Source organism: Balaenoptera borealis (assembly GCF_965194805.1).
Source record: "Balaenoptera borealis genome assembly, chromosome: 2".
Classification (NCBI taxonomy): domain Eukaryota; kingdom Metazoa; phylum Chordata; class Mammalia; order Artiodactyla; family Balaenopteridae; genus Balaenoptera; species Balaenoptera borealis.
In genome coordinates this window covers 45,812,986-45,825,783 of record NC_138867.1, presented here as the reverse complement: position 1 = coordinate 45,825,783, position 12,798 = coordinate 45,812,986, and the positions used below count along the sequence as shown (strand labels likewise).

The window sequence follows — 12,798 nt, the reverse complement described above, 5'->3', positions numbered from 1 at the left end:
AATTTTTTCACACCTGTCATATTGGGCTACATCTCAGATCCTTCAGGGTTATGAGTTTATTCTTATCAGCAACTAGGCAATGGAGAAGTTTGAGAAGCACGGCAGATTTTAATTAACAACTATGATTAACAGCTACTGTATCTCTTAATTGCAACTGATTAGTCTCTTTGTTCAGAAGAGCCTGCTTATGTTCTCACATGTAAAACAGGCTGTAATGAGGATTCCCTGAGAGTATCTGTGAGAGAAGTAGTGATGTCATGAAATTTAAACATCCTGTATTTCAAAGTGATTCTGGATAACCACTTTGCCTTGTACATAATTTATTTATATCAAAAAATTATAGACATATTCTTTATATAATGCCTCAGGTTCATTATCTGCAGAAGTGATAAAACCTACCTAATGAGACCAACATATTAGGTGCTTGGCACAAAGTAATGATTGATAAACAGTAGCCACTTATTTTATACCTGCCACCTGATTTTTCTTGTGAAATGGACATTACATTCTGATATTTAAGGTGCCATTTTCAACACTGTAGTTTTCAGGACAAAATATCCAAATATATATACTTAGATGACCTTTATTATTTTTTACCCTTGATTTTACCTTGAAAGCCAAGATTCAATAATTAAAATCATTTTAGAGCAACTTAACAAGTATATATATAAAAATTATCCCTAAAATTAAAAAGTAACACTGGATTAATGCTTTTAATTCCTTAAAAAGTACTAACCTGTTTTCTGAACTAGATGTAGAAGTGCTAGATGATGACAATGTATGAGAATTTGACATGCGTGAAACAAACTTCTGGATGGTGTTACGAGATGGAGCTTTGATCCTTGAGCTACGCCTACTGTGATATTTCTGGAACAAACTCTCAACCTAACATTGAAAAAAGACAGTAACAATGACATTTGTGCCATAATATACATATGAAGTGTTCTAGAGATTGAATTATTTGCCTTTTATTTTGTAAGTTTTTCACAAAGCCAATTTAAGGGCTTCAAAAATAAGAATACATATAGCTTACTAAGGATAGTATTTTTACAGCAGGTCAGTGTTGACTTTTTTTTAGTCTAGAAGAAAAAACTATTTTGTCAATAGATTATAAGAGAACTATTTACAAACATCAAGTAATCCTTACATACCTTCACACCTTTAAAATGACCCCTATTTAAAGCTCATGGAAAAATGTCAGGAATATCATAAAAATCTGTTGACAATTTTACTGTAAAGCATTTATTAAAAAATTACCTCAAAATTCTTTAAAGTTTTTCTCCATAACATTGGGTCTGAAGGTTCTAGCTGAAACACTCGGAGCATAACAAATAGTAGATGAATACAAAATGTTCCACGCCCACAGCTGCAGTTCTAAAGAGTTTAAAAAAAACACAAACCTATAGTTTAATAAATCTGTGTTCTATTAAACTCCTAAGTTGATCACTTTTAAATATTTCCAAGCTTATTATACTAAACTTTCTATAATTTGCTTCATTATCCTTATATAATAAGATATATAAGGATATGCAAGAAAAGCCTACAGCTATCTCCATGAATTAATCTCTTATTTTTGGTTTATTAAAAAGACCAAATTTGTATTCTGAAGTATGTTAAATCATAGTAAAACCCTTCCTAAACACGTTAAATAAAAGTGTTTATTAGTTCCCAAAATATAATTTGAATTCTCTTTAGTTTACTAAAGAGAATTACACAACTGATCTAAATTTAAGAATGTTACAGTGCACAGAGTTAGTACCAGATCCTAATAAAATGTAAAATGGTGACAATTCCTACCTGAGGCCCAATAAACACCCGGTATTTATTGTCTGGGCTGTCTCCTCCAATCAGGAAGGAGTTGGGCCCTATTTGTTGCAGTAAGTACAGCCTGGCCCGCATCACTTTGTTTACACGGCGGTTTGTTTCCTCAGGGCTGTATGGTGAGAAGCCATCTGGTGAAGGGGCTCTTCGAGGTGGTGTGATTCTCCCGCTCTGAAACTTCACAACATTTAAAAATTAGGGGACTTCCCTGGTGGCACAGTGGTTAAGAATCCACCTGCCAATGCAGGGGACACGGGTTCGAGCCCTGGTCCGGGAAGATCCCACATGCCGCAGAGCAACTAAGCCCGTGCACCACAACTACTGAGCCTGAGCTCTAGAGCTCGCGAGCCACAACTACTGAGCCCACGTGCCACAACTACTGAAGCCCGTGTGCCTAGAGCCTGTGCTTCGCAACAAGAGAAGCCACCGCAATGAGAGGCCTGCGCACCGCAAACAAGAGTAGCCCCCGCTGGCCGCAACTAGAGAAAACCCACACACAGCAACAAAGACCCAATGCAGCCAAAAATAAAATAAATAAATTTTTTTAAAAATTAAGAAATGCTTTAAAAAAATAAAAATTAGGTAAATTGCTCACTTCTCCATTAGAAAAAAGTTACCTAAAAAAGGTCATAACAGACACCATTTTCATATGCTGAAAAAATGCCTCAATATATAATATGATGGGACAAAATGTATTTTGCAAATGCATTTGTCTGACATACTCGTTATGAGTAAACTTCTAAAATCTGTCACCCCTATAACTAATAATAAATCTTTGGCCGAGAGAGACAACCATGTGGTAATTTTACGAATTACTGTCTAAGTATTTGACTTCTTTGAAAAGTATTATGTAAATCAATATAAAAAGCACAGAAAATTTGTCTTATAAGCAGGTAAAATGATTTGTTTCTAGTGATAAAAATTAAGCATCCAATTTCCTGGCTTCCACTTAAGGGACTACTAAATGCTCTTTTGTGACTGGTAATTTACAAACAGCTCCATGGAATTCCCCCGATGGTACACTCTGTAGAGAACTAGTGGCAAGTGACTCTTCCCAGATTAAGACATCTCACTGGAGGCTGATAAAAACTCTCCTGTGGTGAGGGTGATATATGTTGCTCTCACTCCACTTCACTGATTCCCCTAGAACTTGGTCTTTCCATCAGTGCCCAGTGGAAATTCTAGTTCTTTTTGATGCCTAACTAAATAGTTAAAAGGTAATAAAAGTTGGCAAGAAAATGAAGCAATTAGAAGCCTCATACAGTGCTGGTGGGAATGTAAAATGGTGTAGCTGCTTTGTGAAACATATGATCCAGCAATCCCACTCCTAGGTATATACGCAAGAAAAATGAAAAGATATGTCCACACAAAAATGTGTACTGAAATGTTCACAGTAGCATTATTCATAACAGCCAGAAGTGGAAACAAAATGCCCATCAACTGATAAGTGAATAAACAAAATATGTATATCCATATAATAGAATATTATTCTACAATTAAAAATGAATGGAGTTATACCATAGATGAACCTTGAAAACATGATGCTAAGTGCAAAAAACCAGTCACAAAAGACCATACATATTATATGATTCCATTTATATAAAATGTCCAGAATAGGCAAATTATATATAGTCAGAAAGTAGATTAGTGGTTGCCTAGGGCTGGGGAGAGACTGCTAATTAGCCTGGGGTTTCTTGTTGGGGTGGTGCAAGTGTTTTAAAATTTACTGTAGTGATGGCTACAACTATGTGAATATACCAAAACTCAATGAACGGTACAATTTAAACAGGTGAATTGTGCATTATATGAATTATATCTTAATAAAACCATAATTTTTTAATAGACAATTACTAAAAAGTAAAACAAAACCAAAAACAAGTACACATGCATCTGCTATTAGACTTGCTAAGTATTCAGACTATGGATATGCTCAAAGATGTGCAAAATGATGTATGCCTAAAAAATATTTTTGCAGCATTGTTTTTAGTAATGGAAGTTAAGAAGGAATATAAATGTCCATTAGTATGTAGTTCACCAAATAAGCCATGATTTATCCAGATAATGAAATGTTAGGTAGCTGTTATAAAGAATGAGGAAGTAACTTTGTCTAGCACATCCCAAAATAGGTGTAGGGGGAGGGGAGACACAATTCTGTATTTACTTGTGGTAGACTTTTTACTTTGATGGCCCCCATGAACCACACCTCCCAGTATTTACACCCTTCTGTAGTCCTCTACCACGTTGATTCTGGATTTGGGCATGTAACTGGCTTTGGGCAATAAGGCATTAGTAAACATGATGCAAGTGGTGGCTTGATAAGATTTGCCCTCTTGAATCACTTTTTTTTTTTTTTTTTGGACTTAGAAATTTATTGTCTCATAGTTCCAGAGGCTTGAAGTCCAAGATCAAGGTGCTGGCAGGGTTGGTTCCTTCTGAGGGCTGTGAGAGAGAATCTGTTCCATGTGCTTTCCTAGCTTGAAACACTTGTTGCAACCCAATTTCCATACTGTAAGAAAGAGATGCCAACAGCCCCCAACTGTTCGAGGTGAAGCACCAGATATGTGAGTGAAGAAGCAGTCTTGGATATTCCAGCTTCTGCAGATGCCATGGGGAGCAGACATAAGTCACTCCTGCTGAGCCCTGCCCAATTTGTAGATTCATGAGCTAATAAATGATCCTGTTTTGAGCAGCTAATTTAAAGGTGTGTCCACATAAAGCCAATAAATACTATTGAGAATTTTGGGCTTTACTGTAAAAATTTTTACTTAAAATTTACTTTTTGAAGTATTTATATGCTTTAACAACCTCAGATGTGAGGAAAACCAAATCTCCCCTTGTGGTCACTATATCTCAGTCATTTTGCCATTCACTCATTTGTTCTTCAAGGTTAGAAAGTTTAACTTGCTTTCTGCCAGTGGAAGTCTGTCTGTCTCTCTCAGAGGGTTAGCACCTATCTTTTTATAAGTCTCTTTGATGTCTGGCTCAATACAGAAGACACCTACATTCTCATCTATGCTTCTGCATTCAATCTGCTGTGATACGGTGTTTTTGGTTAAAGTACATGAAGAAAATCTGGCCTCACACAGATACGTATTTGGAAAATCCTTTTCAAATAATGATGAATATTCTTCTTTGATACTACATCAAAGGAGTGGTTTCCTTAAAGGAGGCTGTAATGTGGAATCTGAAACCACATAAACAAATTTTTCCTACTGTTACATTAAAATCTAGATGGTTTATTTTATATACTTGGAATGGATCATTTACTAAAGAATGATTTCGTTTCATCATTCACTGGTCATATGGAAAATTCTGGTTCACTAAGTTATGCAGATCTTCTAAAAGTTCATACATTTCATTGTGCAATATACAAAAAAAAAAATCACATTTGATAATATCACTGGTCTATAGAAAAGTCTAAGTATTAGGAAGCTTTCAAGCTTACAGTGGTGGATATGAGTTTTCCAAAACTCTTAATTTTTGCTTGAAATCTCAAATTTTACCACTAGTGAAGAAACATATCAGTTGTTTTCCTTGAAGTGAGTCTTACTTAATTCTTCTTAAGGAAAATGTCTGCCATATACCCAAGTGAAGAATACAGTTTCTACAGTCATAGCTTTAATTCAGGCAAATTCACCAGCAGTTTTACCCACCACTGTAAATGTCAATGCAGTGAAAGAGGCAAATAACATCTCAGTTTTATTACAAAATTAGTTTTGACCTAATGGATCCACAGGAATCATCTCAGGGCAGGTTCCCCCAAGCAAGGGTCTGTGGGCCATACTTTGGGAATTGTTGCTCTAATAGACGGCTAGCCAATCTTTTCTGTGTTATAAATAAGTTTAAAGATTGTAGAAACTAAAAAGCATTAACTTACAGGCACCGGGGAAACTTTTTTTCTCCTTACTCCCGGAGATTCAGATTTCACTGTGCGGCCTGATGGGGAGCTGCCAGGCGAAGGACTGCGTCGGCCTTTGGGAGCTGAGGAAGCAGCGCTTGCCTGGCCCTCTCCTTGAGACTCAGCTGCCAAGGTATTAATTTCAGATCCATCTCCTTTAATAGGGATTGGTTTTACCACCTAAATTAAAATGCCAATATTTTTATTACTTAAAACATAAAAAAAATAAGTAAATTTGAACATCAGACTAAGGCATGAGCTCAGTGAGTTTTTTACTATGCAGTATTATACAAATACAACAGACAATATATCAACTTCTCTTTATTATTACCTTAAGCCATAAATGAAGACTATTTTTTACCCACACAGATTTTAGTCATTTAGGCTTTATCAACTAAATGTTGATAATACATAACACATTTTAAAATGTTGTCATACATGATTTTAGAAGATTTGGAATTAAGATCCTTAGATCCTACCTTAGAGATAAAACATCAAAATAAAATTGGAAAAATTGCTTTTCTTTTTTAAGTACAATGTAAATCTCTAATTAAAGGATTTTAGATACTGACATTAGAGGGCAGTGTTGCTTTAAGCATTACCTCTCCCACTCAAAGGGATTAGTTCTTAGAACATTTTAAGTTGCTTAATGAGAATAGTTTTAGCTGTTTTGTTCAAGTGTCTAGAAAATATCAAGGCAAATAAAACCACTGCATTTAAAAAATGAAGAAGGAAAAAAAAAGCTTACAAGAGGATCTATTTATGCGTAATTTTTCATTTCCTCCTATGCTTTCTTCCTTATTAGCAGGTAACCCACAGTCACTCACCACAGGGCCTCTCCTGTTTCTCCTTTCCAGCCATTCGTGCTTCCAGGCTGGCATACAGGTTGCCTTCAGTTTCTCCCTAATCATTCGTTCTTCTGGGCGATCGTCCATCTTGTGCAACCCCTTGAGAGTTTCTTTATTCTCCATCTCACGCCTAAAATGGAAGGAGAATGAGATTTATATATGAAAAAAAATTTCCAAGAACAAACAGAACAATACGGTTCTATTTCATACTTTCAATGGACATGTAACTAAAAATATAACTGCTAAAACCCCCAAATGATTTAAGCAAGATATGAAAATATCATTGTGAATCACACTATTGTTGAAATTATAACATGGATAGTGTTGAATGTTGCCTGATAACATGAGTTTAATAATATTAGCCTTTAACAAGAAAGGTTCTGGGCTTCCCTGGTGGCGCAGTGGTTAAGAATCCACCTGCCAAAGCAGGGGACACGGGTTCGAGCCCTGGTCCGGGAAGATCCCACATGCCGCAGAGCAACTAATCCCGTGCGCCACAACTACTGAGCCTGCACTCTAGAGCCCACGAGCCACAACTACTGAGCCTGCATGCTACAACTACTGAAGCCCGTGTGCCTAGAGCCCGTGCTCTGCAACAAGCACCACAATGAGAAGCCCACGCACCACAACGAAGAGTAGCCCCCGCTCACCACAACTAGAGAAAGCCTGCACGCAGCAACGAAGACCCAACACAGCCGTAAATAAATAAATAAATTTATAAAAAAAAAAAAAGAAAGGTTCTATTTAGAAGGTGCAGGCTTACTAGTAATATTAATGCAGACCTTTGTTTCTAGGTAGTTAATAAAAAGCATCCTAAGACATTAAGCACTGCATTAACAAATACATTCATGAAAACTGCACTGTTTCTAATTACAGCATTCTAACATACTCAAGTATATAACAGACAAATATTTAGAAGAGTATTTTACTACTATTTATCCCAGGAATTCCAACAATTTAAGTCAATATAGATAAAATCTGGTGGATATATGCTCATTTGCTGAAATCAGCTAAATATTTAATAAGCTAAGTGAAACCTAACCACATCTTCTGTGATCCCACAATATTTTTTCAACACCTCAATGATTAGATTTGTTTTCTCAGAACATGATATAGTACTTGGGGTACTCCATATATAAATAGTAAAAATTATCTGGTACAAACATTTTGACCTTTACCCCATAATATATTGTGGGGTTACCATAATAAAATAACCTGCAAGCTGGTAACTTTTGAGAACTATTTCTACAAAGCCTAATAGGTAAAACATCCACTAACTTCAAAATACACTCATATCCATACATGGATATATGCAACACACAATATATACAGGCATGGGTTTTAAAACTGGTTCATAAGGAAAGAGTTAAAGCAACTGCATTCTGGGAGAAGTAACCATTTTAAAAATACTAAGCTAACTTCAGTAACTATTTTGGAAATTCTGTAAAGCTACAGAATAGTTATTTTTTTACACTGATAGGAAAAGGAAATACTCAAGGAAATACCAGAGATGATAACTGCAAGCTTACCAAAAAGTCCAATTGAAACTCCTCTAGGAATTTTCCAGCTAATCATAACTATAAAGGAGCAGTATTTGCAAAGAACCAGCCAAAAAAAAAAAAAAGCCAAAACAAAAAACCCCCCAAAAAACAAGACAAAAAGAACCTACTTAAAACTAAATATGCACTAGAAAGGAAATAACAGTTAACTGGTTTTACTTAAGCATCAACACTGTGAGGGGAGTGAAATCCAGTATGTTAAACACCTCTGTGCCAGAGACTGGCCTAGATATCTTCAGTAATGCAAAGAACACTAACATTTGAAACTTGCAAAAAGGGGCATTAAGACCGTATAGTAAAATATTTCCACCACGCAGGTACAAAAACTGTCACAAAGAAAGAGGCAATATGGGAGGGAGGGAAGAAGGAAGGGAGGGAATGAGGGAAGAAGTTGATTTTATCATTTACTTATAAGTATTTGGCTGTTTTTCCTTCCCTGAATATATCATGAAGTGTAAATGTTAGGGGTGGGTTCAGAGGAAAAGGGAGGGATGAGAGGCTAAGGAAGGAAGGGAGGGAGGAAAGGGAAGGGAAAAAGTAAGGGAGAGGGAAAGAAGGCGGGGAAGGTAGAGAGAGAGAAATACTTTCTCAAAAATTCATCCTGCTCAGTCAATACTTACCCAGGGAAGCTCAGATTTATAGGCAATCAAATTCATGGGCTGATTGCATACTAAAAATTCACTTACAACTCTGGTTTGAAAAGCACTTTCCCCCCTGTAACAATGTTGCAAGGCATGGCTTAGGTTCCCAGGCTAGTAAGTCCCACTGTAGAACTGCAGTGCATTTTTACACCAGATGGTGCAGCACTCCCTGACAAAGATGCTTATCTTTCCCCTGGTCCTAGATGTCTCTCCTCCCCCAAATTTGTTTTATGAGCATCTCTTCTCAATTCTGTATTTTCAGTGTCTTTTCCCTAGTACCCGCTCAAACACACAGAGAACTCTCCTTATCTAAACAAATCTTCCTGGATGATGTGGCTTCCTTAAAGTCAGTATGATTTTCCTCTTTCCTTTCCACTTGTTTTCAAAATACTGTAATCTTTCAAACCAATTTCTTATTATAAATAATAGAGGATAAACATACTAGTAGCTCAACTTCTGCACACATCTAAGATTATTTCTTTAGAATAAATGCCCTGAAATGGAATTGCTGGGTCCAAATGTACACAAATTAAGACTTCAGATAATACTGACAAATTATTTTCAAGAAAACAGATCTTCCATTCAAAACGCCCAGGTCAAGTTGCCAACTTAGTTGGTCTGAACTAGCAACAGCTTCTTCACTTTGAATCTTACTCCAATCCAGGCTTCACAGAGCAGCCAAGGTCACCTCCCCCATTAAAACCCTCTGGTGGCTTCCCCCTGGGCTTAGACTAAAAACCAAAATGTTACGGCCTGTGAGGCCCCGCATCATCCAGTCTTACCTCAACTGAAGTCACCCGGACCGCCCACCCCCTTCTGTTGTTTCTTTCTCTGCCTGGCTCCAACATCTTTCCTGCTCGGGTTTTTTGCACAGGCTGTTTCTTACTTGTCTACTTTTTACCTTGTGCATTTCTACCCACTCTTTGGCTTTTCTTCAACTCCTTACAGACCTTCCCAATCTCAAATTAGGAATCTCGAGTTCCACTCTTTCACAGCTCCGTACTTTTGCTTTAAATACTCATTGCAATTTGCAAACCTGTAAACCACCGCACCCCACCCCCCCAAAATGTAAGCTCCACAAAGGTAGGGAACAGTGAGTGAGTCTTCCATCCGCGGCTATACAACCAACATCTAACAATGTCTGGCTTACAATAGGTATTAAAACAAATATTAAATGAATGATCATTTACTAACATCTTTGGCAGCTCTAAGGATCTTCCTAGTTTTAAAATTTAATGATTACTCATGTTATTTAATCTTTTTACAGTTCTGTAATTAAGACTCAGTTTATAATTTAGATCTTATTCAGTAGAACAATTTTTGTTGTTCCTAAATTGATCTGCAAATATAAACCTAAGTGTTTTTTCTAATGTCTTCATAAGTAATAATTATACATCATTAATTCTAAAATGTGTATTTTTTCACATCAAAAAAAAAAAAAATTCACCCCGCCTAAGGAAGGCAGCTAGGACCCTCAGCGTGTCCTCCTGGAGCCCCAGCTCTTCCGAGCCTGCCATGGGGGCCCCTGGTCCCCGGCCCCATTGCCACCTCCTCCACTAAACTTGTATAAACTTTCCTTTCTTAGTTCAACTTTCCCATGCCTGTGCCTCACATTTTAATATTGCTGAAATCTGAATGCCTCTTAGAATCAAATGCTGTTATAATTTAATGGACAGGGTTTTAAAAATTTCTTCATGGTATAGAAAATAATGGTACAATTTATAACCAATGGAATCTTAGATTCAATGACACATACAGTAAATTCTATTCTACTTGCCAGGAAAAAAAAAAAAATCATACCTACTTAGCTTCAAAACTGGGAAGAAAAACAAGTTTTTCTTACATACTTATCGTTTTGTTATAACCTTAACATATAGTCTTCACAGATCAGACACAAACAGGGTTTTTATTTTTACCAGCTATGTGTGTATGTCTGCATGTATATAGCAGTGATGAGTCATCTTATCCAATTAATATCATAGCTATAGCAGGAAAGTTTTTTTTTTTTTTTTAAAACACAAACTAATCTAAACAGATAGTTGCAAAATCACTGTGAGATTAGAGGGCCTCTAATCCATTTTGGTTAAACATGAATAAGAGAGTTATTCTTGCCCTATCTATTACCTAGAACCATACTTCTTATTTTAACTAAAATAGTAGCTTGTATATTTCTGTTTTTAGCAAAACATACATATTTTGAGAAACTACTTTGAAGAGCTAATAAAATTTTATTCAGATAACTGTGAGAAACTTAACATTGTTACAGATTAATAAGCTTTATCCTCCTTTCCTATTTATTTAGAAAACATGAGGTTTCTTGCTTTTTTTGGTTTCTAAACATTCCTCAGAATGAATTTGTGATTGACCTAGAGCTTCAAAAAAACCTTTTTCCCCTGAGGTTAGGTTTCTAGTTTAGACTCTTTCTAGACTTACAGAATTTACCTGCTATAAAACGAGACGCTTCAATGGCCCCTTCTCAATGAAGCCACTCAGTCCTGCCTTTATCTGACCCACTGTGGTACCAGCCACTGTTGATTAGACTGCCACCCTTGTAGCTCTCCCCCACCTGTTTTCCAGGAGATGATTTTTCCCTAGTTCTGTTTCTAACACTCTGACTAACCTCACTGGTATCATATACTAGACCCTCTTCCTGGAACCCCTTAAATGCCAGCCATTGCCCTCTTCTCACAGCACTAAAATACTCTCTTCTTAAGCACACCAAGATATTTCACATCTCTCACTCTTTGCAGATGATTTATATCCTGAAAGGAATACGCCTTTTGTCATCTCATATGCCTTCAGTAAAGAATTTCCTACCACCATTCTATAGCAGTTAGCCATTCCCTCCCCGTATGCTAGTATTAATTATCATACAGCATAAACTCAAGTATTTGTTTAAATATCTGCTTCCCTCACGACACTGGGAGCTCTTCTGGGACAGGTTGCCACATCTTATTCATTCTTCTATCATCAGTGCCAAATGTCCTGGACAGGCCACAAACGGCACCCTACAAGAAGCCAGAGGGCCTATCCAGCCATAGCCAATTCCTCTTCCCAGGGTGGTGTCTGACACCCGGGGCACCATGCTTTATATATTTGAACCCATCCTGCAGTCCACAGCTGGCTGGTGTAAGAATGTGCCCTGATCCAAACACCCTCTACACTGGATGGTGCTACACATCTTAACCAGACCTTCTCTCTATGGGAGTTTGAGTACAAGATACATGGAGAGTGTCATGGCAGGAAGAATGGCATCAAAATAGAGAAAAAGAGCAAAGTAGTAAATAGGAGCAATGAGACAGAAATAAGGCAGAAGAGAGAGAAATTAGTCAGAAGGAAGATGTAGTTAGAGACAGGGAGAAGGGAATAAGCAATAAAATAAACATAAGAGTTGTACCTGGGTCCCCTGTCCATGATGTCAACCAACTGGAGCTACTTTTATATATACCTCCCCAGGTGGTGAATCATCATGTTCTCCAGAGGCCACATGTATGCGGAGAAACTTCACGGGTCCTTTATTTTGCACTGAAATAAACCCTAACATGTCTCTCTTCCCTGCAACCCCGAAGAGCCGGATGAAAACACTAACTCAGCACATTCCCTGGCACACAGAGGACATTCGATAAACACTGAAAAACAGAATCCTACAAGTTTACTATAATTTCTTTAAGGTATTTCTTAAATGGTTCATCTTTAGCATGAAAATATAATACTAGTCAACAACTAGTGATCGGAGAAGTTAACTGCCAGACTTATGTCATAACAGAAAAAGTGAATGTTATGTGTCAGGCAAGGTGTTAGGTGCTTCACGAGTATTAACTCACTTCATCTTCCCGACAGCCCTCTCAGGTCTTTACCATCTGAGGTCTGGAGAGGCTGGGTCACAAGCCCAGGGTCACACAGTTTTAAGTGGTAGGAACAGGCTTCAAACCCCACTCGATCTGACTCTGAAGCCCGTGCTCTTCACTGGTCTAGCAGGTCACTGTCAAATCTGATTTTGTTTTTACAGCGAGTCAGCATCAGATATCTAA

The 12,798-nt window shown here is 37.2% G+C and overlaps 1 protein-coding gene and 1 long non-coding RNA gene across 9 annotated transcripts in view; one reads left to right on the top strand and one right to left on the bottom strand.

Annotated features, from left to right (window-relative positions):
• The window catches only part of MAP3K1 (mitogen-activated protein kinase kinase kinase 1), a 79,222-nt gene that overhangs the window by 30,244 nt on the left and 36,180 nt on the right, over nt 1-12,798 (bottom strand). For all 6 annotated transcript variants that reach the window (XR_014241836.1, XM_082382162.1, XM_082382163.1 and 3 more), the window contains 5 exons: nt 6,547-6,697; nt 5,699-5,899; nt 1,798-1,998; nt 1,258-1,374; nt 737-885 (listed from right to left, as the gene is read on the bottom strand). Coding sequence is in view for 5 of the 6 variants with exons in the window: in XM_082382162.1 (XP_082238288.1) it covers nt 737-885; nt 1,258-1,374; nt 1,798-1,998; nt 5,699-5,899; nt 6,547-6,697 (819 nt within the window). In the remaining variant the exon portion in view is untranslated. The remainder of the gene's footprint in view (nt 1-736; nt 886-1,257; nt 1,375-1,797; nt 1,999-5,698; nt 5,900-6,546; nt 6,698-12,798) is intronic.
• Nucleotides 1-12,798, top strand: part of LOC309624411 — a 76,675-nt gene that overhangs the window by 49,400 nt on the left and 14,477 nt on the right. The gene's annotated exons all lie outside the window — the stretch shown is intronic.